The sequence below is a fragment of the Macrosteles quadrilineatus genome, unplaced genomic scaffold (genome assembly GCF_028750875.1).
Source record: "Macrosteles quadrilineatus isolate MER2022 unplaced genomic scaffold, UCM_ALF_1.0 Scaffold_9__3_contigs__length_116548681, whole genome shotgun sequence".
Lineage (NCBI taxonomy): Eukaryota > Metazoa > Arthropoda > Insecta > Hemiptera > Cicadellidae > Macrosteles > Macrosteles quadrilineatus.
This window is the reverse complement of record NW_026542602.1, coordinates 15,289,044-15,316,342: the sequence shown is the minus strand read 5'-3', so window position 1 is coordinate 15,316,342 and position 27,299 is coordinate 15,289,044. Positions and strand designations below refer to the sequence as shown.

Genomic DNA, 27,299 nt, shown 5'->3' with positions numbered 1-27,299 from the left:
ATTTTTCTTATTTATATGTCTCGAGTGTTAAGTGCAGGGCCGGACTTAGGACTTCAGAGGCCCCGGGCGAATTTGCCGATGGGGCCCCCAGTATGATTATACGAGAACATATACGGTACACAATGTAACGCATTTACATGCACACTAATTTCAAATAGCTAATTTCAAGGTGAATTAATATGTAAACCTGTTGGAATGCTGTATTTTGCATAAACTAATTGTATGTAATATTTTAAGTCTGAAAATAGCTACAATGTACGGTGTTATTTTATGATTTGTTCTTGTTGTAATTATTGTATTTATAAAATTGTAATATACCTAGCAGGTACCTTACACATTTTTTGCAATACATTAAAATGTAATATCCTTTGCAACAAATAATGAAAACTATAGATAAAATAAAAATAAAATAACACGTACTTGTAAAAGGTTTAATTTAATTTATTTACTGTAATACACATTCTATTTGGTGCTTGAATGAAAACTCAAATGAAAAATAACTAACATTAATTAATGGAATAAGTTATATTTAAACACGTGATGTAAGTCAGAGATAATGCATAAACTTTTAAAGCTTTAATATATTTTATAACTTACTATAATTTTACTAACAAACCTTTACTGTACTAAGTTTATAAGATACAAGTCAAAACAATTTTAAAGTTTACTTTTTATAGATTAATCATTATAAAGTTTAGAACATAGTTATTTTCCCTATAAATAAATGTCACTTCCTACTCTGATACGTTGGTCACGTTGGCATGGCAATTAAAACCTCCTGCTTTTCCTACATTTCTTGGCTGCACTAAAACTATAAAATCATAAACTATGACTTATGTTTATTTTCATAGTGGTTTTGGCATGGAATTCTCGTTTGTATAATATGTTAAAAGTCCTAGCATGAAAAGTACCATTAAGAACTTTTACGAGTTTGAGTTTTTTTCTTGACGAGTAAAATGTTACAATACAAGTCTAATAACCAATCACAAGCTAACCATTTATATGAGTGAACTGAAAGATGTTTAAATGTATTCAATATAAATTAATACAACACAAACATAACATTCAATACAACATTAATTTGTTCTTTGTAGTGTTTGCAGAATTAATAATAAAATACAACACAAATGTATGATAATGTCAACCAAAAACACACTGGGAGTGATTTAAATTGTTTTGGATTGGCGATAAGGCATTGTATGTATGTGTATGCGCGTGCGTGAGACATACAAGACTAGACAGGATCCCTTATCAGCTCATTATCATTAATTGTTGCAGCTGCTTGTTGAGCGCTTTTTTACGATTACAGTCGACAACGCTCGCCCGCTCCCAAATAATGTAATTTTTGTTAACATCAGACGACCCTAGTTGTCATAAAATGTCTATATAGATTTTTTATCCTACTGGCGCTGAATGATTTTGACTCTTTGATTTTGATTTTGATCGACTAAATTGAAGATCCGAATTTCGACGTATAACTTAATTACTATTTTATAAAACCTTTTAATTGAATGGGTAATATAATACTTCTGCCCCTTAAAATCGTGAATGGCATATACTTAGAGGTAAAAGAATAACATCTAATAAAACAGATTTTTCAAACAATGTTTTTATTTTTCAAAAGTATTAAATCTCAATTGAATCTCCATTTAACCCCAACACAATTGTACAAGTTACGTTCTACGTTAGGACAAGAGTTTTCATATTATTTATTGTATTTTTTGCCCCAAGCGAAGGGGCCCCCTTCAACTTGATCACCACGGCCGTAGGTTTGTGTGAACGGCTTCATTGAAACTCAAACTGGTCCGTCACAGCCTAGCAGCTATGCTCGTGTAAACTAGATCTAAGCGCGGGGCCCAGTGCAACCCTGAGGAAAAGTCCCTTAGAGTCAAGAATTTTGGTCCTAGTAATACCTTAAAGTTCATCTAACAATAACCTTAAATATAAGATAACGACAATAAAGCTGTTAAAAAAGAAGATCATTCGGTAAGTGTCTGATTAATTTTCGAAGATATTAATAAAAACTACTGTGCAAGGGGCCCCTTCGGGGCCCGGGGGCCCCGGGCGCTCGCCCCGTCCGCCCCTAGGTAAGTTCGGCCCTGGTTAAGTGATGCCTAAACTTCAGTTACCTAAGTTAGTTTGTGCGGAGGTAGATTTTGAGTAAAAAAAAATTGACTGTAAACTTGACCTGGGAAGTTATTTTCTTTCTTGTCTGAATGACTAACTTATTATATCAATATAACAATATTCAGTAGTCATCCCTGTTTGGTTTTCATGAAAATTATCACAATAGATTGTCAATCAATTCATAAAAAAATTATTTTTCTATTGTAACTTATTTTTATCCAAACGCTAAAATTAGGCTAGGCCTAGGTGATTTTTGTTGGCAAAACTTTGGGCTGCACTTTACTTTAGGTCCTACACTCAGAATTCAAATGAAAATATCAATCGATATATCGATTAATCGATTGTTTCATTCGATATATCATTTGGTTGGTTAGGTAAGGTTAACCTAACCTAACTAACCAAACGATATTTCGAATGAAACAATCGAGTAATCGATATTTTCATTCGAATGAGTGTAGGACCCAAAGTAGGCTTAAAGTGCACAGGGCCGGATTTCCCAATAGGCCCGGGCCTATGGGCGCATGGTCCCAGAGGGCGCACGGCCGAGAGTAATTTTTTTATACCTAGGCTCCCTAAAATAAAAAGTCATAACTTAGTTGATAAAAAAACTCCAAATCATTGTGATTCTGAATTTCATAAGAAGAAATAATTGTTAGGAAATGTAATCTATTTTCAGAATCACGCATCAATTTCATTACAAAATTTGGAAAGGTCAAAGAACATTGGTTATACGGGAGTAGGCTCTAGGGATGTTGACGATGACGAGCGCCCAAGGGGTATGCATGCTGGCTCGGGCTCGGTACTATTGGTCAGATTGATTAGGGGCGCATGCGTGCTAGACATCACTCTCACCTCAAAAGTTAAGTCTTTTGATTAGTTTACAACAATCTGCAGGATCAAGTTAAAATATATAATAAGTTGTGTTGAATATCAAATCAACGATGTACTTACCTTTCAAATTAACGAAAAAATATTAATCTCAGTTTGCATTAGATTTTAGAAAAATTCAATACCCTCCAAAACATCATTAATGCTGTCATTTTCTCCTCAGACCTATGTAAGGTCGGTACGGTTAGCCGGAATATTGCTCTGTTTTGCTTTGGAAACCACTCTGCATATTTAATCTAGATGCAGTACGACCATATATTAAATATTACTCAAGTCGGATTCTGATGACATTGTTAATTCTAATTTTTTTTATGTCTAGTTCATGTTGGTGAGACTGTACGTTAGTTTTGACGTAATTTTAGTAAAATAAACAGGAGACGACATATTTTTAATCATTAGACCGTTTTATTTTGGATAAACTAGGTTTAAACATAGATAAAACATACTCCTTAAACAAAATAACAAGAATTGTTTTCAGCTAATCCAAAATGATGACAAATCTACTAAAGGAGCAGGTTTAATCTATGGTATGACGTACTGTATGGAGTTCATGTTTATTGGGCCCGTAATTGGAATCAATGGCCATGTATTTTTTGCAGGAATGCTCTGGTCGTTGAGTTTTTTCTTTCAGTCAGTCCCACCACGGCCACAAACGTGAGCATTTATTAAAAGCATAAAATTGCTAAATAACGTGTTTAAGAAGGCATTTTGTTAAGGCTAAACAAGTCAATTCTTAAAAAAAACTTGCTCTGATTCCAAAGAGGAGTGTTATTCAAGCAGTTAACTTAGGCCTATGGGAATTATTTAGTTTTTAATAAAGATTTGAAGAAATGTGACCAGACTAGGGGGCGGAAAATTATTTGGGCCTAGGGGCGCAAAAATGCAAAATCCGGCCCTGAAAGTGCAGCCAAACTTTGATATCTGACTCCAATACAATATCAATTGATCTAGCTTAAAATCAATATCAAATGTTTGGGTTTTGATTAACTAAAGTTCGTTTGGTAATTACGTAATTAATTTGTTACCTTAAGTTTGGTTAAATGCTATCCATCGAATCGATACTTTTATTGTTTGATAATCCGATGGAGTCATCGGCTAGGCCTATCAAAGTTTCACAATATTTTATATTAACTTAATTAGGTCTAAGTTAACCCAGACTCAATGAGAAATAAACTAGTTGCCTAACTTCACAAACTACTTAACAGTTAAAAGTTAAGTAGGCCTAAGTTATATCCAAAATAGAAGTGAATAAAACTACATAATAACTTAATAAGTTATCTAGGCTACAAAAAAGGCTAAGTTTGTTAATGGCCTGGCCTAGCCTATTTCTAATGTGATACAACTTATGCGTCCACATAGCCTGGTTTTTAAATTGTCCACATAGCCTGGTTTTTAAATTGTTCATAGTTCAAACACTTATCATTTAAACTTGTTAGTGTTAGAATTTATTACACTTTACCATTACAAATATAGTAATCAATAGTGGAATATTGCAAATAATACAATTAGTTATTGGATAGGCTAGTCAATTTAAAATAAAATTTCTAAAACTTACAACTATACTGGAACTTGCAATACTTGTGAAGTTAGTGTTGGGATACGAAATAATAGTACATGCTTTGTGATCAAAAACAGACGAGTTTTCACTTAATTGGAAATTTTTCACACTCATTTTGAGTAGTAATGTAGGGGAGCCTCCAAAAACGTAGTTCTGGTCTTAGTTGTGAAATCTACATAAAAAATAAAGGTGCAGGAAAACCATGCAAATATATCATACTGCCATCATTCTCAGTGTTGTCTTCTGAGCATACACAATCTTCTTCATGTTTATTAAATTTTAAACTTTCACGTTTCTAATTACTGTAAACTTGTTAATTTTTAAATTAATTGTATCATTGTATTCAAACTACTGTAACTGTACAAGCAACTAGTAATCAAACATAATCACAGCCGCAATCTATAACCTAAGTTAACTGAATATATACGATCAAACAAACTGTTCCTTTTCCATCCTACACAACAATAATAAACAAACAATAAACATAGATCGATGAAGGAAACGGAAGTTTAAGACCATTGATATGAATATTAAGACCAAGCAAAGATAACTGAATGGTAATAGGAAGTAAGATATTTTATTATTTGCATTATACAGTTTGGTCGATGCCAAGATGTACAGGTAGTTGAAAGCGGCCGTGGTACGATTCGGCCGCACAATATTTTTATTTCAGCTGTGGTTTTTTAATACGGAGAAAATGAGGGTTAAAAATTAAAACTTATAAAATTAAGAAAAATTTTTTAAATTAACCAGGGGTGGCTCCAGCCATGGCCACCTTTAACCAAAGGCGGCCGTGCTCCAGCACCACCAGCACGGATTCTCGGAGGGGCCATTACTTGGAATCTTGGGCTGTGGGCTGTTTACCCCCTAAACAACGGGGATCTGGAGGGTATTCCATACTTTTGTAAATTAGAACACAGGCGCTTATAGGCCCTGTCCTGTTGGTATTGAAATCCTGGTACCGTACTCACATTTTGACGTTGATTGTTGGCACAAATACTTGTTCTAAATACCGATGGTGCCGAGATTTTCCTTTAGGTATCAACACAAATCTAATTATAATAATATTAAATTATTATGAACATACGTTTTTTTGAAATTTTCTCCTGCTCCAGGGGGGGGGGCTCCCTGGAACCGCCCCTGAAATTAACCTTAAAATAATAGAAACAATAACTCGGCGACACTATCGATCAGTGTCATCGGACATGAATTATAGACACGATAAACGAGATTCCAAAATGTACAATGGGATGAGAAGTCTGCTTGTGTTGGTTTAGTCTATGCCAAAACATGCATGCGGGTATCGGTTTGGCAGTGCTGGGAGTAGGGGTGAATAGCAAGACACAAAATATGTTTTCACAAAAGTACCACACCAACCTCCACGCCCATACCATAGATAAAACATATGTTTTATCTATGCCTATGCCCGACCGGATCTGGGGCCCTATTTTTGAAATGGTTGACAGTTGAGTCAATCGTCAGCACTCAACTCAACCAACAACATGATTTGGTATTTTTGAAACCCAACAGTTGGGAAGCGAGTTGGGAATCACTAGTTGAGAGACTCGTGGTGGAAATGTAGAGCATACGACCGTCAAAAATTCAGATGACGTCATTTTGAACCAATCACAATGCAGAGTTCTTGCGGACTTCGATTAACCTCTTCTTACTCTAAAATCTGGCAGCTAATCTCAATCTGCCATATTTCGAGACACTGAGGTAAACTGTCAACTCCGTTCTTGAGAGATTGAGATTGAGGTTATGTCTTGCTTAATCTTAGTGATTGCAAAGTACCTTAACTTAAGTAATTAACTAAAGTAAACTAAATAAAGTAATAAACTTAAGTATAAAAAATAAAATTTACTATGGATGTTTGTTTTAGGGTGTAGCTAATTATAAGTTTAGGCATAGGCTACACTTTACTTTAGGTCCTACACTGATCCTAAATACATTATTATTTGCTTTCTTCGTCTCTATTTCGGAACACATCACCTTATTTTAGTTTCCTTCATCGGTTTGTTTTATGTTATTTTTAATTGTTTTTTATTTAGGTTAAAGCGGCTATTTGCCATTGCACTGAAAGCATATCGTAACTTAAATTAATTTGATCCCTTTATTAGGCGAATGGTATTGAAACAAACTATGATATTGTTTTTCTCTACCACAATCTTTAATACCTTAAATCATAGGTCTAATAACAATAATTATCTTATAATAAGTTCAATTAGTATGGCTAGTCTATTTCAAACATTCCAACAAGAATAAAACCCTTGATTAAATAGTCTAGTATTGACACAGTAAATAAAATTAAAATGCGATTATTCTACAGAAAACAATCGCCTAATTGGGTGCTAATACATTGACAACAAATACATAACCTCTAAATCGCAATTAGTAAATTAAAGCAATAACAAAACAATATGGCGTCGTCTCAAAAAGAGTAATTTTTTGCCGAAAGAGAGGAAGAAGAAAGTGCAGTCAACCTCCACTCAACAGCTCGATAGGTGTTGAGTAGTTTTGGTTGTATAAGTCCACCGTCAACAGTTTCAAAAATACGAAACGATTGGAAATAGAATGACTCGACACTCAACTCAACAGTCAACCATTTCAAAAATAGGGCCCCTGGTCACGTGCACAGAAACTTTGGCCGAACCGCATAATTTTTATTTCAGCTGTGGTTTTTTAATACGTAAAAAATGAGAGCATTCTATTGGCTAAGGGAACACCATTGGTCAAACTGTACCTATGGAGTATTAAATACTCCGTACTTAATAAATGATATTAAGCATAGTACGTGTGTAGTAAGTTATGATTAGTACAATGTAGACCGTCCATAATCTGGCACTGCACCACTCCGGCACTCCATGTAATCCGGCGTCTTTTGACGGGTGTGGTGGGGAATTGAACTTGAGACACGTTTGTGTAAGAGTTTAATTCACATTGTCTAGTGTGACTGTATTTAGGAGCTTAACGGTAACGGAAACATCATAATCGTCTTCCAACGTCGCGGCGAATTCATTAAAATTTTTCGCCCTATTTGTAGACATATTCATCATCTTCAACGATTGAGGCAAAATTCTTACCATCTCCCGTGACCGTGTAGACATCATCGTCATCATCACCAACTCCCGCGGTCACGGTAACGTCATCGTCGTCTTGCATGATCGCGGCAAAATCATGAATACCTCCCACGGTTGTGTAGGCGTTGTCGTCGTATTCCATGATCATGGTAAATTATGATCATCTCAAGCGGTGGTTTGGGCAATATCAACGTCTTCCGTCCGTGGTCATCGTCGTCATGTGTCATCGGTGCAATAGTGATTTTCGAAGGTGTGGGCACATGTGTAGTGTAGGGGATTGGTATCGGAATCAAATTTTGACGATCGATTGCGATTCTCGATACGGATCTCCAAACAGGTGGTCTTGAGAAGTGACAAATCCCTACTCATAATAATTGTTTTGGTACAATAAAACACTTGTTTTGTCCATTTTAAGTTGATTGATGACATTCAAGTGAGCCGGAATCTTCACTAATCTGGCGCAGTATCATCCTATATCTGCCGGATTACTACGAGTCTACTTTTCATACATCAATTTACATGTAAACCATTGACTTTGAATGATACAAGATACAAAAGTATACTCATACTATTGTAAAATGTGAAGCTTGCGTGCGTTTCATGTTGGTGATGTTTTAGCGTTTATGAGGCTAAATCTCAAACTTTGGTTGTGTCTTACTTTTGGCTATTTTTCTATATAGCACCATCAATACCTTATAATAATAAAGCTATATATTTTTCTTTGGTGAAAAACAACAAACAAATACAGAAGTAGTAAACAACATCAACAAAACAGTCTCGGCGTTGTTGTAGTGGAAATTACTTTAAGAAACAAAACAAATGAAATTCTTGACACACGATTACAATTTGAATACCTACTGTGTACGAAACTATTATTGCCCTATCGATCACAAAAATGTGTTCGCACTCATATAAACAGTTATGATTAAGTCCACGAAGGTTGGCAGAACTGATCTGCCTGAGAAGAATACACGTGAATTCGCTGCCGGTTAATCTGTGATTATATCGTGTTAGTAGGCTCTGTTTGAGGAATCTGCTGTTATACTGTGGCATTTTATTGTTTTGTGATGTGTTTTAACACTTCAAACGGACCTTGTAAGTAGTTGAATGTTACAAACAAACAGTGTCACTAACCCTACGATAGGCCTGCCAGCGAGAACTGTAAATACGACTGCGCATTCAAACCCGCGCATGTCCATCTGTTGCTGTCCCTGTACTACCATCCTGACAGCACCAAATAACACTACCCGGCTGCGCCGCCCCGGCTTGAGATGCAACCATCAAAACATGCACGTGTAGCTGTCTGCCGCTTGTAATCTGCAGGAACCGGGTGAAGTCTGCTAGTCGTCTTGCGATTGTCTTGCTTCCCTGCGACTCGGAGGACATCTGCGGCCAGGCTCCGAGTCTGTATAACCAACACCGAGATCTGACTCCATCCACTCTATTATTTTTGCTTATTCAACATTGATTTTACTGTTATGTGACTAATACAAACTTTAATTAAAGTATTATTGCTTACTTAATTTGTTGTTGTTGTGTATAAACATGAGTTTCATAGAAAATAGTTTGTTTTAGCGAATTTCCCTATAGGGAAGTAGCTATTACCGTAGGTCTCATGGTAAGACTTAGGCCCGGGACCGATTTACTTTTTCATTTTGATGTCCCCAGAGGCCAAAAACACCATTCGTTCAAATTTTTATATATGTATATATATATATATATATATATATATATATATATATATGTGTCCGTGAACACGATAACTTGAGTAATTTTTATCCGATTTTGATGAAATTTGGTTTGAAGGTGTAAGGCGGGATAAACTTGAATGAGTTCGCGATCCAGCATGATCGGACCATGGGAACAGGGTTTTATGGGGGGTTTTATGGGGTAAAAAAAGGTTTTTCTCACTTTTGACCCTCAAAACACAAAATTTCCCAATTTTTCTCTAAACCTTCTTGAAGAGCTTAAAAAAACAAACAATTCAGTATATCAAAGTGTTTTTTTACGGTTATTGGTTACGGAGAAAACTAAAAAAATGGTAAATTTAAAATTCCCATGTTATTCTTATGGAGAATATTTCCAAATGTTGTAGTTTCCTTGTTTATGGATATATTTTGATCAAACTTGGCAAATTTATTTATTTTATAGTAAGCTATCAATATTTTACTAAAAACACACTTTATTAGTTTCCTTGTAGCAGCATACCTAGGTACTCGTTAAACCTAAGATGTTATTTAAATAGATCAATTGAAAATCAATTCAGCCAAATGGAAATTCGCTTAGACGGCAGGTTTGCTGCGGCGGGGGTATTTAAACTTGAATTTAGACAGTAAGTCTGAGAATGCTTTAATATCCATAGCTTCTGAGCTCAATTCAATGGTTGTAAATTATCCTGAAGCTAATTGTCATGTTTTAGTTGATGGCATTACACATCTTGTACACACAATTGACAGGGTTACGATAGAAAAAAATGACCTTAAGTCAACAAACGATGAGCTGAAGTTTGAAATCTCCCAATTGAATGATTTTTTAAATAGCTTTAAAAAGGACAAGCGTGCAGAGCTTAATAAGTCATTTCAACTTCAGGATACAGTAATTGAGGCCAATGAGGCAATGAGTAAGGACTTAGAGTCATACAAAATAAGTATTAGAAAGCTACAGTCCGCTCTTGATGAAATCAAGGATGAAAACAATTCTTTGAAAGATGCTCTATCTAATAGTGAAAACAGAAACACGTTAATTGTAAATGATAATGACAAAATGAAAAACATCACCAGCAAAATGAACGATGCTTTAAAAGCAAAAAAAGATCTAACGGTAAAACTTGAAGAACTTGAAAAGTTGGTCAAGCGGCAAAAAACTATGATCGCCGATAAATGGTTGGATGACACAGTCATACAATCATATTTTCAGTCTCTCAATGATTGTAGCAACGCAGTCACCTCCCGAGCGCTGTTTGTTAGTCCCGCGGTTGGTGAACTTTTAAAGCATGGTTCAGATGATGTTGTTAAAAGCCAATTGACTTCTTTGAATTTTGATTCATATAAATACGCCTTCTTCTGTGTTAACAACAATGAAAGTCTAACACTTACCACCACTCCTGAGTCTGAGGTTGTGGGAAAGGGCACACACTGGAGTCTATTGTTTGTAAACATTGCTAGCAAAGAAGCATTCCATCTTGACACCCTAGACGACTTAAATCTACAACATGCTGTACGTTTAACCGATAGTTTAAAAATCAGTAAAGACCGGTTCAAATCTGTCTTTTTTCAAAGACAAAACAACAGTTTTGAGTGTGGACTGAATGTAGTTTTAAATGCAAAAATTGTTCTTAACTGCTACTGTTCTAAGAAAAACAATAATAGGGTAAGCTTCTGTGAATGGTACAAGGATTTTTCTATCTCTGAAGGTTGTAATGATCTCTTATCTGTGTCTAATGACCCAGTGAGTGATCATGTTCACCAAAATCCTAAAAAAACATACACCTTTGGTAGTAAGGCGAAGTGACAGTGGCTCTTGGAAAATTGTAAAGCGACAAAAACCCTCATCTCCTGTCCAGCGTGCCCCTCTTACACCTCCCACTGATACTATCTTAACACAAAACCGTTTTTTACCGTTGTCAACCTTGACTCCCGATACAACCTCTGACAACCCTCTCACGACTCCACCAGTCATAAATAAACCTCTCACCCACAAAAGTACCACAAAACCTTCCCATCCACAAAGGCGCAAGTATAAACAGCCAGAAATGTTAGTTAATGGCCCGACAATCAAAGTTTTTAGTGACAGCCATGGTCGCTCTTTGTCGTCCAACTTGAGATGGGATCTAAAAGATCATTGTAATGTTGTTGGTTATGTAAAACCGGGAGCAGAGATGAAACAGGTTATGGAAAATGTAATAGATTGTACCAAAAGTATGGCGAGGGAAGACTTTGTAGTCATTATGGGGGGCACCAACAATGTCGATGTGAACGGGCGCTGTAGCGAGTTTGTAGACGACTTGGCTCAAGTTTTGAAAACGCTGTCAACACCTAACGTTTTAGTAGTTGCTCTCCCTAAGAGACACGACCTTCCACATTCAAATGTTAAAATCAATGAAATTAATTGTAAACTTCAGTCTCTAGCTTCAGCTCATGAAAACGTGAACTATGTTTCACTCGACTCCTTATCCCGCCAGCACTTTACCCGGCATGTTCTACACCTAAACTGGAGGGGTAAAGTAACCCTGGCAAACCTTATCACATCCTACATCAATGGTTCAAAATCCATCACAAACTCACCATCATCACCCACAATAGATACTGATATCCAACCCAAAAACTCCACATCACATGCAAAATATACATCTACTTTCAGCACAAAACCTACTCCAATTCCTATTACCCACAAAAGAAAACCTTTCACCCGTACCATACATAACAGTCATTTTTTAGGGGAAGCACAGAAGCCAACGGGTGTTCCTTGGAGGCAGTTCCTCAAAGGTATACTGTAGGCCAGGGTGCACCGTCCCTTAAAGCCATTCATCAGAACATAAGGGGTTTGTTATGTAAAAAAGATGAGCTGGAAATATTTCTAAATGAAGAAAACCCTGATGTATTATGTCTAACTGAACACAACTTAAAAACTATGCAAATAGAAAACCTAAAAATTGATGGTTATGAATATAAATCATCTTTCTGTCGTATGCATATGAAGCATGGAGGAGTTGGTATCTGGAGCAAAACATTATTGAAGTGCAAACCTCTAGACTGTACGAAATACTGCATAGAGGGAGTTTGTGAGTTAGCAGCCATATCGCTTTCAATCAGCCCTACAGTTAAAAACTTAATAGTAGCAGTCTACCGTCCTCCATGTAACCAAGTTGATATATTTATTGATAAAGTGTCTGAATTATTGGATGATTTAAAAGGAAAGCATTTAAATATTATACTCATGGGGGACTTTAACATTGACTTATCAGACAACACTCTTCAAACAACTAAGTATTTGGCTTTATTATCATCGTATGGCCTCAAAAACATAGTTAAAAATTTTACTAGAGAAGTTTTAGGCTCCAAAACTTTAATAGATCATATAATTACAGATTGTTCATCATTCGAGAGCTCTGTTATTGTTTCGGCTTTGTCTGATCACCACGCTCAGGCTGTTATTATGCCATCACATATCTCATCTGACCGCCCCCCAAAAATAACAAGATTCGCCAGAGTATTTAACGACTCTAACAAAGGGGTTTTCAAATGCCTTCTAAGCCGAGAAACTTGGACGGACATGATGGAGACTGATGATGTCGACAAAAAATTTGAAGCGTTCTATGATCAGTTTAAGTATTTGTTTGACATTGCTTTTCCCAAAAAAATCATCCGTGCTAAGCAAAGAAACGTTTTTAAATTCCATGCAAGTAAGGATCTACTTGCAATGAAGGACGAGCTGCTATTCTGGTACAAGGAAACAAAGGACCTTGATTCTTCTCATACTTTGAGACGCCATTTTCTCCATCTTAAATCAAAATATCGCACAATGATAAGAAGCGCCAAATCCATTGTTATATCTAAAAGAATTGACAGTGCAGATAACAGATCAAAGGCGATTTGGAGTTTGATTAATCATAATAAGGCCCCAAAGAATAGAAAGATGGATAAGGTTTGTCTTGAAGTTGAGGGAGGAAAAACTATTTACGACCCTTCCTTAGTATCCGAAGTATTTAATACGTTCTTTTCAGATGTAACAAAACATTCCGATTACAGAGCTACAAGCAACACCACTTCTAGACAAAACATTAAACATAACTCATTTTTCCTATTTCCAACAATAGAACCAGAAATAAAACAAATAATTAATCAATTAAAGAATAAGATAAGCTCAGGAGCTGATGAAATACCCCCAATGATACTAAGAGAATTTTCAGATTTCATTGTGAGTCCACTAACAAATCTTGTAAATCACTCATTTCTTCATGGACGATTCCCCAACGCGCTAAAACTTGTTGTTATAAGGCCAATCCACAAAAGGGGAGAGCACACGAAATGTGACAATTATAGGCCCATATCTATGCTCTCAAGTTTATCTAAGATATATGAAAAGGCTGTTTTGGAGAGGCTTTGGGCTTTTGCCAAAAAGAACAATATAATTTTTAAAGATCAGCATGGATTTGTCAAAAGTAAAAGTACCACGAGTGCAATATTTTCTTTACTGAACCAAGTAGTGCAGGGCCTAGACACAAAGAAACACGCAATGGGTATTTTCTTCGATTTGAGTAAGGCTTTCGACATGGTCGACCATGACCTCTTACTAGCCAAATTGAATGATATGGGAGTCCGAGGAGTTGCTTCTGAGTGGTTTTCGTCATTTTTAAAAGGCAGGAAACAATGTGTTGAAATACAATCCATAGATCACACCGGTTATCAAAGCAGATTTAAGTCTTCAGAAACCCCTGTAACGAGAGGTGTGCCTCAGGGATCCGTTCTTGGCCCTGTGCTATTCCTGCTCTTCATAAATGACCTCCCCTCATGTGTAGCTCAAGGTAAACTGTGCCTTTTTGCAGATGATACCTCCCTGACACTATCCAGTCCTTCCCTAGAGTCACTCGAGCAAATGGCATTCCTCGAGGCGAATACCTTGCTTCAGTGGTTTGATGATAACCTTCTAAAAACTAACACTGCGAAGACCCAGCTAATCAACTTTCGAATCTCAAACAGGTCCAACAAAGATCCGAATCTGTCTCTTCTTCTCGATGAAACCATTATACATCCCGTACAGTCTGTAAAATTCTTAGGCATTCATTTAGATGAATGTTTAAATTTCAAAACTCATGTTGATTACGTAATAAAACGTGCAAGCACAGGCATCTTTGTACTTCGAACATTGGCCACAACAGCCTCGACGGAAGTTCTTCTTTCTGTGTACTATGGCTTAATATTCCCTTATCTAGTTTATGCTCTACCTGTTTGGGGATCTGAAAACAAACGAACCTCCTTCCTTTTTAAAATGCAAAAAAAGCCATTCGTGTCATATTTTCACTTTTCAAAAGACGATCTTGTAAGGAATCATTTAGGTCAGCTGCTATTTTGACTCTTCCCTCACTATACATCCTTGAAACCCTTTCCTTTGTAAAAAAACACCAGTCAATATTTAACACCAGCACTAACTGCAGTACATACTCCTTACGCACATCTCATAACCTGAAAATCCCTGTCCATTCAACCTCATTTTTTTAAAAAACATCTTTTGTATAATGGCATTAAACTGTTTAACCAACTTCCCCAACAGCTGAAGCTAGAGACTGATTTACTTAAATTCAGAAAGCAACTGAAAAGAATATTAGTTGAAAAGGCTTGCTACAGCGTCCGCGATTTCTCAGCTGACATGTAGTCAGTCATTCCTGTTAAGGTCCATTTCCTATCCTGCGACTGTTACGACTCTAGCCGCGCGGCTCTAGCCGCGCGTCTAGAGCCGTACGGCTGGAGACGCTTGTCTTATTTCCTATGCCGCGACTCCTACGACTCCCACGTCTAGTGTGACTAGTGCAGTTGAACTTTGACCGTCATGGAAGAAGCTTTGGCAGCGTACATTTTAATGGAAGAAGAGGAAGAAGAAGAACGTGTCTCCAGACGTTTTTTCGCACATATGCATCCTTGTTTTGGGGGTGTTTGGGGTTAAAAACAGATGAGTGTTGACGAACAAGTTCAATTAACCTTGAATCATCCATGATTTTGAAGGCACACACTTGAAACTCAGTATTTAACTATCAAAAACCACACAATCAAACAACTCAGTATACTATCAATTCGCGCCTCAACTCCGTATGTATGAACTATTTCGTTACAGCCGCGCGACTGAGCGACTGAACTGCTCACGGAGCAGTCCAGTCGCGACGGCTCGAGCCGCGCGGCTCGAGTCGCTTCAGTCGCGCGGCTGTAGACGCTCGATAGGAAACGGTTGCATTTACTTTGCATTAAAGCAGTCAATTTTTTCAGCCGCGCGGCTCGAGCCGCGCGACTAGAGTCGTAACAGTCGCAGGATAGGAAATGGACCTTTAGACTAAAGATTAAACAAGAATCAAATTGTTAGTCTTTGTACATATTATTTAGCCTACCTTGATAAGAATTTTTCAGTTTTTACTATTGTTTATTTTTATGACTTTTCCAATACAATGTGTTTTTTGTTATTTTGGAATAAAGAACTTATGACTTATGACTTATGACATATAATTGTCTACGCAGTGTATATACTCAATGCTCCCGTAATTTTTCTTAATTTTGCATCTTCAACCTGGGCCATTTCTCTGTCTTTGTGTGGCTACTCTGGTCGAATACTGTCCTAAACGAACTGTCATTTTAATTTGTCATTTTTGTATCATTCAAGACAAGCAGAACAGAACTAGCAGAAGCTAAAAGCTGGTGCAGAAGCTGTAGCTAGTACTTTGTTGTAGGTTCAGTTCAGATATCAGCATCAGAGAGAGTGTTCGATTGCCTACTGAGATTGAGAGTTGCTCTAATGAAGCTGATTTTTGTGATTTGTTTAGCTTAAAATTTTCGTTACCGGTACTTTCTTTTATTGCAAATCTTGTGTTTCGGCTGATTTTTGTTTAGGTTTGCTTCCATGCCAGTTCAAATGCTCGTTTCTTTGTGAAATTGATGAACATGGATTCACAACCCCTCAATCAGGACAAAGAATTAGAAGATATTAATGTGTCTATAATAACGTCAGATTCCGAGACCTTATACTTGGAAGATGATAACAACTCCTATGTTAGTGATTTACAGGGAGAAGAAAGAATTGTTTCACCAAAAACAGAACTCGATAGGACAAATTTTACAGTTGATCCTGCATTATACTTCAGAAACAATGATGAACTTATAGATGTTTTAAAAGCTGAGCAAATTAGGTGGTTTTATAAAAATTTATCAAATAAACAGTGGGTAGAGTTCAACGGTTATGATTCCTTAAGGATTGAACATAGATACAAAAATCTAACTGACAAGGAGTGGGCATACTACAATACAACTTATAGATCAAGAAAACCACAAGATAAAAATACAAACTGTAGCCCTACATATGAACCTTTAAAAAGCCCTCAAAGTATTAACCAAACAGTGAGACCTAGTGATGAAACCACTCCTGAGGAGTGCATTTCACCATGCGGTGAAATAAATGAAAAGGTGGTGGTAAGAGATGGTCTCTTCGAAGTTGACATTCTGAAACGAAACTGCACTTCCATCTTCTGGCCAGGTGAGTAGAATTTGATATAGGCTAGCCTACAATAGCTCTATGGGGTTTAATTTAAGGTTTAGGCTAACTGAAATAACTTTCACGAGGGTGTATACAGCTCCCGGATATCCGTAATCACTTGGGAAAATCACTGGTTTTATAGTAGAATCAGTCTGGATGAGCCAAAACCCCCCCCCCAAAACTGTATGATGTTGGCTAGCCCCAATTTTTTATAACAGATTTAAGTTATTGGTTGTAAATTTATAAAGATTTATTCATTGTAAGCTATGCAGATTTTAAGTTAGGCCTGTGCATTTTTTTAGGCCCTACCACGAATAATATAAAAGTAACCAGTATGGATCATAAACATAAACAAATAGGCTAACGTAACTGGCCTGAATCCTAAGCTAATGACATTAACATGCCTATGTTCCATTTAAGCAATGTTAAATAATATTGAAACTTTCTGGCCAGTAACATCATTTGTTTATGTTTATGATCCATGCGGGGTCTGTTTTATACTAAGTATTCATGGGCCCTACCAAGACATTGTCTGAACTACAAGATTTTTTATTCATTAGGTAGGCCTGTAACTTTCCCACCCTTAAGCGCGCACGCTTGTTTTTTTTTACGCTGGAGCGTGCGCAGGGGTCTAGTGGACCCCCAAATAAAAATGTCTATAAAAAGGATTTTTATATTTAGCTCCTTAAACTTTAGACGTAATATCTATAGACAAGTTTTTATTACAAACAAATTTTTTTTTTAATTTTACAAAAGTATAATATTTGTATTTAACTATGGAAACAGTAAATAGGTATTTCATGAGTTAATACATTTCCCGGTTTGTAGAAAATAGGCCTACTGTAAAAAAAATTGAAAAATTAAAAAAATTCTTTGATAATGTAACTTACTTTTAAACACAATTCACAAACATTTTAAATTTTCCCCTGGAATATTGGTTTTAGCGAATTTCCCAGATAGGGAATAAGCTATTACCGTAGTACTCATGGTAAGACCTGTACGCAGGACCGATTTTTTTTTCGTTTTGAGGTCTCTAGAGGCCAAAAACACCATCCGTTCAAATTCATATATATATATGTGTGTCCGTTAATATGATAACTCGAGCAGAAATGATCCGATTTTGATGAAATTTAGTATAAACGTGTAAACCTACATCTATTCGAACGAGTCCGCGAACCAGCATGATCAGACTATGGGAACGGGGGTTTACGGGGGGTTTTATGGGGTAAAAGTAGGTTTTTCCCATTTTTTCCCCAAAAAACATAAAATTTAGCAATTTATTTCCAAACCATTAGGGTATGTAGAGCTTAAAAAATCAAATAGACCTAATTTAGTATATTGAAGCTTTATTATGCGCCTAATGGTTACTTACGGAGAAAATTCCAAAAAAATGTACCGGTAAATTTAAAATTCCCATGTTATTCTTATGGAGAACAAGTAATCTGTTGCAGTTTGCTTGTTTATTAACATATTTTGATCAAATTTGGAAAATGATTTTATTTCTTACTAACTACCGGTATTAACATTTTACAAAAAAAAAAAAAAAAACAGTTTTACCCTCCCTGATGCAGCAAACCTAAGTAGGCCTACTTGTTAAACAAATTCTATTTAAATAGGAAAAAAATATTATAGTATTTTTAAGTACAGTAGACCCCCTCTTATCCGACCTCGTATTAACCGATAATCGGATTATCCGCCTTCGATCGTAAAATAATAGTTTGTTTTAACCGACCTTGATTTGAGAGCAGTTCGGTTTAACCGCCGCTTTCTAGGAATCTTGGCATTTCCGCTCCCACGCTGGGCGATGAGAACTGAACCATACGCTTATCTCCACAGGATATGACTAAGAATAAGTTATTTTGTATTGATCACAAAAAATATAGGATATTGTCAGTTTGTTATCTTTGCGGAAAATGTATAACATCGTAAAGTGCGTTACGATTTTGAGAACTGATTATCTAATCGCTGGAGTAAACAAACAATGCAACTTGTAGGGAGGGCTGGGAAGGGGGGTTAACAACTCCAAGGTCAAGATAGTTTTTGTGCCTCGAGCTTCCAGTGAGAGGCTATAAATAAACATCCTGTCTTGTAACAAAATGGTTGCTTGTATCTTTAATTTCGACAAAAGGTTCTGTACTGTAATACGATGGACTTGGAAAGCATCAATTAATACATTACAGTTCTAATGTTATTAAAATTGACTCTTGCCTTGTACTATACAAGTAATATATTCCACTGAAAGTTGGCCTATTTTACTTAACCGTGTTTTGTGTTTATTTGTGACTTTTCTATCAATACGTAAAAGGAGATAAGAGTAGTTTATTTTATAAATAATGCAAGTATGACTTCAAAATAATGATTATATAATTCCAAATGAATAGAAGGGATTGCCCGTTTTAACCGACCTTTTGAGTCATCCGACCTAGGTCCGGTCCCATTAGGGTCGGTTAAGAGGGGGTCTACTGTACCGGTAAACGTTTTCAAAGTGTAAATCTAATCAGGCAAATGGAAATTTGCTTAGTCTGCAGGTGTCATTTTTATATGTCTACTTACAGTTTTTTTTCACGCTGAATCCAAAAATTTTGTTGGAGAGATTCCTAAGTCGCTGTAAAACGAAGCTTAAAATTACGAATCTAAGGTTCATTGAGCAGTACTGATGGTTATATGGCGTGGTAATATACTCGACTTAATGCGGAATGAAATCAATTTGTTTTGAAACTAATTAATCAGCTCTTATTTAGGCATGTGGGGAAGGTAGGTCGGGTTTTATGTGGAATCGTGACTGTATTAAGTGTTTTGAAGTTAGTTTAGATTAGGAAGGTAAAGTTTAGGTTAGGCCTATAATGAACCGAACCGACTCATTAATTTATACTACCTCCAGACTACGTGGCTATTTTTATTTCTTTGTGAAAATGGACTGTACAGTTCAAATTAGTAAGTTATAGTTTACAGTAGTTTTGACTCCATCTATCCAGCCAACCACTGGTCAAAGATGAAGGAAAGAAGTACCTAGGTTTTGAAGTAAATGTTGGACCCCAAATATTATCGGTTGAATAGCAGGGGGTTGAAATAACAGTGAATTGTATATGGGTAAAACCACAAATATTACAATAACTTTTGAACAGTAAGTATTTTTTACAGCTTTGGGATTGTAGAGCACAATTTAGAGTTATGGATCATTACTTGCTAGATTTTAATTAAAATCTTTCAAGCTGTTCATAGAGAAATCTACATAAAAAAAAAAAAAATTAAACTTAAGATAGGTACCATGGATTAGTCAAATTGACTTAACACAGTCAATGTCAGTACCCACATACCAAATTTAATCTAAATCCAATAACAGGTCCACTCGCTTGTAGCTCTATCCACACACACGCATAACTTCAAAAACTACTTTATGAGTTCAAGGGGACCACGAATATTTACACCCAAAACCCAAACTTAAAAATGTTGACAAAAACAATAGCTTACTTTATCCACACATACTATGAATAGGGGGACAAGAAAAAAAAATGATAACTAAAAGTACTAAATCAAATCATAAAAATTAAAAAATTATCGGTACTTTGGTATTATCCAGAGGCCACCCTTATACAGCGTGCTGCGGTGGTTATGTTAGGTTGGGTTATCATAAATGGAAAAACATATACTTTAATTGACTTACTGTCCAAATTTGATTTTATTAATATTAGCGGCCTATGAGTTCTGCCTCCCAGAAGGCAGCGATGTCGGCAACCATTGAGTTGAATGTGTCGCCGGCCGCCGCCTCTAACTGCCAAACCAGATACACAGGCGGTGACAGGTGATGCACGCGCTCCTGTCAACGACCTCACCTTGGAGTACTTGGAGGGGATATGGCGAGGGAAAGTATGACTCCTACAAGATAAGGGAAGTCCTACAAACATATTTATGATAACCCAACCTAACATAACCGCCGCAGCGCACTGTAGGCTATAAGGGCGGCCGCCGGATAATACCAAAGTACCAAATTATCTACAATGTGTAGTTATAATTTATTTAAATGCTAGGTGAAGAAACTGTCATCACCCGTGGAACGTGGTTCTATGAAAATACCTGGCAGCCAGTGGAGTTGGACATTAGTGAAGATCTGGAACACATTCATTTATCTCTATTCATTGGAAAAAGAAACTCTGAATATATCCAAGATGCTAAAGCTCCTAAAAAAGGTAAAACTAATTTAAAAACTTTAACTAGGGTAATTTAATTTTTTTAAATTAAGTAATAGCTATTTACGTTACAAGTTAAGTAAGAGTGTTTTACATCACGCAGGTGAATGTTGTGCGAACTCGCTTCCGCTCGTTGCATAATTCACCTAAGTGATGTAAACACGCTCTTGTGTAACGTGTAACGTACAAGATTTTACCTGACCCGACAATATACAGGGGGTTACGTACAAAATTTTTCATTATCCATTTCACTCATCTTCTAACAGTAACGTTCTTTTACAAACAAAAGCTAGGTTAGGAAATACTTTAAAGCATAACAATAACATTCAAGCTCACAGCTGATTTCTAGTGTTGAACGTCGTTGGCTCCATATTAAGTTTTATTAAGTTGAGCAATCAATGTTATTTGAATAGGTTCTGTTTTCACTTCACTGAGGGAGTTTTTGAAACTAGTTTTAAGCCTATGTAAAATCTTCAAGTAATTATGTCTATAAGGTTTTGTGAAGTTTAAAATACCTGTTACTGCCTAGTGATTCTGCTGCTCCTCTGTTGGACTTCGCGTTTCGATGTGAATACTTTTAAAATGTGAAGTATATCCATAAACAAGCAAAATACAATTGTTTACTTATCCTCAATAAAAACCCATTTACACAAGGCCAGTAGAGCAGGCAGGTTACTTGCCTCGTTACCTGCCTGCTCTACTGATCTCGTTTAAACGCGGCTTAAGAATAACATGGGCATTTTAAAAAGTACAGTCTTTTCTCAGTTCAGGAATTTTCTCTGTAATATTTAAGCATACAACAATGCTTCAATATTCACTACTATATCACTTCCTCTCGTCAATGAACACAACCCAATTGTTAGGACACAAGTGGAACCTTGATAAGAAGACCCTCGATAACAAGTCGCCCTTGATAACCAGTATCATTTTCAAATCCCCTTAAAATTTTTGTACCTCTAATCACATGTTATTACAAACCTCGTTAAGAAGACAACCTTGATAACAAGTCTTATTTTACAATCCCCATGAGAGTCTTGTTATCAAGGTTCTACTGTATAATGTATTCGATTTTTTTCCAAGAGCTGCAGACAAGCGTAAAAGCAAATTCTCACAGTTTTCTTAAATTCATACCACCTTCCATTGAATACTATTACTAAACTTATCTTACCCAGGGACGTATTTAACTATCTGCCGCATCTAGGCAGCGAAGTTAGCCGCTCCCTCCCCCCCACCATCGTCATCGCGCTCCCCGACCTCACTAAGATTACCCCAATACATGCACTGCCAGCTGTTTGTGTAGAAAAGCAGGGCCGGACTTAGGACTTCAGAGGCCCCGGGCGAATTTGCCGATGGGGCCCCCAGTATGATTATACGAGAACATATACGGTACACAATGTAACGCATTTACATGCACACTAATTTCAAATAGCTAATTTCAAGGTGAATTAATATGTAAACCTGTTGGAATGCTGTATTTTGCATAAACTAATTGTATGAAATATTTTAAGTCTGAAAATAGCTACAATGTACGGTGTTATTTTATGATTTGTTCTTGTTGTAATTATTGTATTTATAAAATTGTAATATACCTAGCAGGTACCTTACACATTTTTTGCAATACATTAAAATGTAATATCCTTTGCAACAAATAATGAAAACTATAGATAAAATAAAAATAAAATAACACGTACTTGTAAAAGGTTTAATTTAATTTATTTACTGTAATACACATTCTATTTGGTGCTTGAATGAAAACTCAAATGAAAAATAACTAACATTAATTAATGGAATAAGTTATATTTAAACACGTGATGTAAGTCAGAGATAATGCATAAACTTTTAAAGCTTTAATATATTTTATAACTTACTATAATTTTACTAACAAACCTTTACTGTACTAAGTTTATAAGATACAAGTCAAAACAATTTTAAAGTTTACTTTTTATAGATTAATCATTATAAAGTTTAGAACATAGTTATTTTCCCTATAAATAAATGTCACTTCCTACTCTGATACGTTGGTCACGTTGGCATGGCAATTAAAACCTCCTGCTTTTCCTACATTTTTTGGCTGCACTAAAACTATAAAATCATAAACTATGACTTATGTTTATTTTCATAGTGGTTTTGGCATGGAATTCTCGTTTGTATAATATGTTAAAAGTCCTAGCATGAAAAGTACCATTAAGAACTTTTACGAGTTTGAGTTTTTTTCTTGACGAGTAAAATGTTACAATACAAGTCTAATAACCAATCACAAGCTAACCATTTATATGAGTGAACTGAAAGATGTTTAAATGTATTCAATATAAATTAATACAACACAAACATAACATTCAATACAACATTAATTTGTTCTTTGTAGTGTTTGCAGAATTAATAATAAAATACAACACAAATGTATGATAATGTCAACCAAAAACACACTGGGAGTGATTTAAATTGTTTTGGATTGGCGATAAGGCATTGTATGTATGTGTATGCGCGTGCGTGAGACATACAAGACTAGACAGGATTCCTTATCAGCTCATTATCATTAATTGTTGCAGCTGCTTGTTGAGCGCTTTTTTACGATTACAGTCGACAACGCTCGCCCGCTCCCAAATAATGTAATTTTTGTTAACATCAGACGACCCTAGTTGTCATAAAATGTCTATATAGATTTTTTATCCTACTGGCGCTGAATGATTTTGACTCTTTGATTTTGATTTTGATCGACTAAATTGAAGATCCGAATTTCGACGTATAACTTAATTACTATTTTATAAAACCTTTTAATTGAATGGGTAATATAATACTTCTGCCCCTTAAAATCGTGAATGGCATATACTTAGAGGTAAAAGAATAACATCTAATAAAACAGATTTTTCAAACAATGTTTTTATTTTTCAAAAGTATTAAATCTCAATTGAATCTCAATTTAACCCCAACACAATTGTACAAGTTACGTTCTACGTTAGGACAAGAGTTTTCATATTATTTATTGTATTTTTTGCCCCAAGCGAAGGGGCCCCCTTCAACTTGATCACCACGGCCGTAGGTTTGTGTGAACGGCTTCATTGAAACTCAAACTGGTCCGTCACAGCCTAGCAGCTATGCTCGTGTAAACTAGGTCTAAGCGCGGGGCCCAGTGCAACCCTGAGGAAAAGTCCCTTAGAGTCAAGAATTTTGGTCCTAGTAATACCTTAAAGTTCATCTAACAATAACCTTAAATATAAGATAACGACAATAAAGCTGTTAAAAAAGAAGATCATTCGGTAAGTGTCTGATTAATTTTCGAAGATATTAATAAAAACTACTGTGCAAGGGGCCCCTTCGGGGCCCCCCTAGGCCCGGGGGCCCCGGGCGCTCGCCCCGTCCGCCCCTAGGTAAGTTCGGCCCTGTAGAAAAGTAATTAGCAATTGCATGCTGCATCAACAAATCTAAATCATTTTGAACCTTTTTTACATACATTTCTGTTTTGCCGTTTTTTTGCAAATCGCAAAGAGAACAAAACAAAACAATTTGAAAATCTGAAAATAACATTGCAGATACTTCTTTTTGACTAATTCAAACCATGTTGATAAAAATAAAATTTAAATATTAACAGCTGTTTCATTAAAAAGTAGTGAAAAATTATCCATATGGCCTTAATGTAAACAAATCTGGGGAGGGAACTTTAAAGGTCACTGGAGCAGAGCCCCGAGGGAATTTAATTTGTTTTTTTTCTTTTGATGCCTCATCTACAGACCAAGACCTTTCTTTAGACACCTCTACCAAGTTTCTATACCCAGCCGTACCCTCAAATTAGTGGAGACAAAGTTTCCAGTTAAATTCCCCATGTTAACCTCATGGGAGGAAAGCCAACTTTGATGGAAAATCCTGCCAAAACTAATAAAGATTTCAAAAAATGAAAACCACTTTGCAAAACTACAGATCAGGGCCATTTTTGAAAATTATTTTAATCATCAAAATCTGTCTAAAAATGAGGGAGGAGTTCAGTTCACAAAAATATAATAGATAGACTTAAAGATATACAGGGTGTCCTACAGAGAGGTTTAGATTATTGATTTTATTATTTTTTCCAATTTATCTACCAAAGCATTTGGTAAGATAAAAATTGTACATTTACAAAATAAGATTTGAAAACTTTGTTTGTTAAAATTTTAGCTTTTTAAATTTGTAGAAATAAGACATTTTTTAAGATTGAAAATTTGACCAATTTGCTTGCTACAAAAATTACTTTCTCAATATCTTTCTAATCAGCATATAAGCATATTGCTTGAACCATAAAAATGCAGTTTTAGTGGAACTAAGATTTTAAGAATTACTTTTAATGAAAAAAATTTAAGTGTTGTGCAAGGGATACTGCTTTCATAAAATTGAAGAAGCAGTTAGAAATCTTTTTACTGTACAAGTTTCTTACAAAAGATTTGTTCACTTCACTTAGTTATTTTTATATTACTATGTAGTTCAACTCCTTGGTAGGTTGTCTAACTGCTGTTGTTTAACCTGAAATTGTCTAACGTTACTAAATACTTGGCACAGTACATAACTTTTTGTTTGACATTAAAAGTCATCACTCCAACTTTAGTTTCAGTAAAACTGTACTTAAGAGGATTACGTTGTGTTTTTATGGCTCAAACGATTTTTGTCAATCAAACAGCCGCTCATCAATAAGTGTCAAGACTGAAAAGCAGTAAGAATAAGAATAATAAGAAAGTTATTACTATACAAATCAAATTGGTAAAATTTTTAATACCGTATGCTACCATTTTGTTTCTAGAAATGTTCCAAAATTGAGATTATTGCACAATATTTTCAAATCCTTTTTATAAATTGTATAAAGTTTCAAAGCTTTTAGAGCATATTGGGTTAGTAATATAAAACCAAATGTCTAAAACACACACGGGGGGGGGGGGGGGGGGGGGACAACCCGTATATACAAACTTTAACCAATAGTGTTTTTGGCCTATGGGATCAAAAAATAAAGTAAAGAGGCCCTGAGACCTACGGTAAAATTGTCATTTTAACTTATCAGATTTAATTGAATACATTGAAAAAATAAAAAAGTCACAAAAGAAATATTATTTTGGTAAAAACTAAAAGGCTGGTGCATGAACAACTGAAGTCTTCCTGTTTTATGTAACATTTAATTTGGATTTTTACCTAGGAATCCGGTGCCAACCAAAGAAGAAACATATAGGTACAACATATAGAAAGAAAAAAAATGTTTATAAAATCATTTTTGAACCTTGAGTCCTTAATGAAAATTAAACATTTATATACTCAGCAATAAGAAAGATATAGTTTGGTCAACTCATCACTCCTGTGTATTGGACCTTGTTGTTAAGTGGAAGCTTTTACATACCGTGTTTACTCTGCCAGCCAAATTTGGCATTTAGCCAACTTTTAACTTGCTCATAAAACAGCATGTCATTCATTATCAGTCAAGGCCTCTTGAACAAATATTCTAGCAGCCAATATTTTCTTTTACTTAATGTCTTACGTATGCTCAAAACTACACCACAGTGTGGTTTGTAAAATTAGATATTATAGAAGTATTCGTTGAACAACTCAAAATTTTTTTTGGTATAACCGAAGCCTTCTTTTCCGATTACAGCAGCACAAACATCTAGATATTATGTTTTTTTCTGTAGTAAATTTTCTGAAGGTATTGTTGAGATACCTTATGTTGTTGTGTATCACAGTACAATACAGTAAACCGTAGGCAAGGCCGGATATAGGACGGGCAATCAAGTCAATTGGCCTTTTGATCTCAAGTAATTTTCTCTTATTGCTCAAACCACTTTGGTGATTTGGCTTGGACATTGTAATTAGTTTCATTGATTATAATCATAGACTAGCATCGGATCCAACAAATATGTTCTCTTTATATTTTCCTCTTACCTTGTGCATTTTCACTTTCTCTCCTATACATAGTTTATGGAGAAAGTATTGCTTTTGTCAACATTTTCAAGTTTGAGTTTTGAGTGGATGTATCAGTTTTGGGTCCTCATGAACCTTAAAAAGTGGTTTTTGAAGTGATGTCTGTATGTATGTTGATGTGTACAGAGCCACAGACCACACCTGTTGTCCGATTTTGATGAAGTTTGGTAGGTAGGCCTACTAATCCATGGTATTTTCAAGTGTTTTTTATCAATTTTTTGAAATTTAGATTTTTAATGGTGATTTTTCCATAAAAACCCATAAAATAATGGAAATATCAGATTTTCTCAAAAATGGCCT

At 35.6% G+C, this 27,299-nt stretch overlaps 2 protein-coding genes across 4 annotated transcripts in view; one reads left to right on the top strand and one right to left on the bottom strand.

The window, feature by feature from the left end:
- Window positions 1–4,929, bottom strand: part of LOC129001990 (cilia- and flagella-associated protein 58-like) — a 64,593-nt gene extending 59,664 nt beyond the window's left edge. The window contains exon 1 of the mRNA XM_054429461.1: window positions 4,571–4,929. Coding sequence (XP_054285436.1) covers window positions 4,571–4,687 — 117 coding nt within the window. The 5' untranslated portion in view covers window positions 4,688–4,929. The remainder of the gene's footprint in view (window positions 1–4,570) is intronic.
- An 11,106-nt stretch (window positions 4,930–16,035) lies between these two features.
- The window catches only part of LOC129001991 (phospholipase DDHD1-like), a 39,824-nt gene continuing 28,560 nt past the window's right edge, over window positions 16,036–27,299 (top strand). For all 3 annotated transcript variants that reach the window (XM_054429463.1, XM_054429464.1, XM_054429462.1), the window contains exons 1-2: window positions 16,036–16,884; window positions 20,913–21,071. In XM_054429463.1, the coding sequence (XP_054285438.1) occupies window positions 16,290–16,884; window positions 20,913–21,071 (754 nt within the window). In that variant the 5' untranslated portion in view covers window positions 16,036–16,289. The remainder of the gene's footprint in view (window positions 16,885–20,912; window positions 21,072–27,299) is intronic.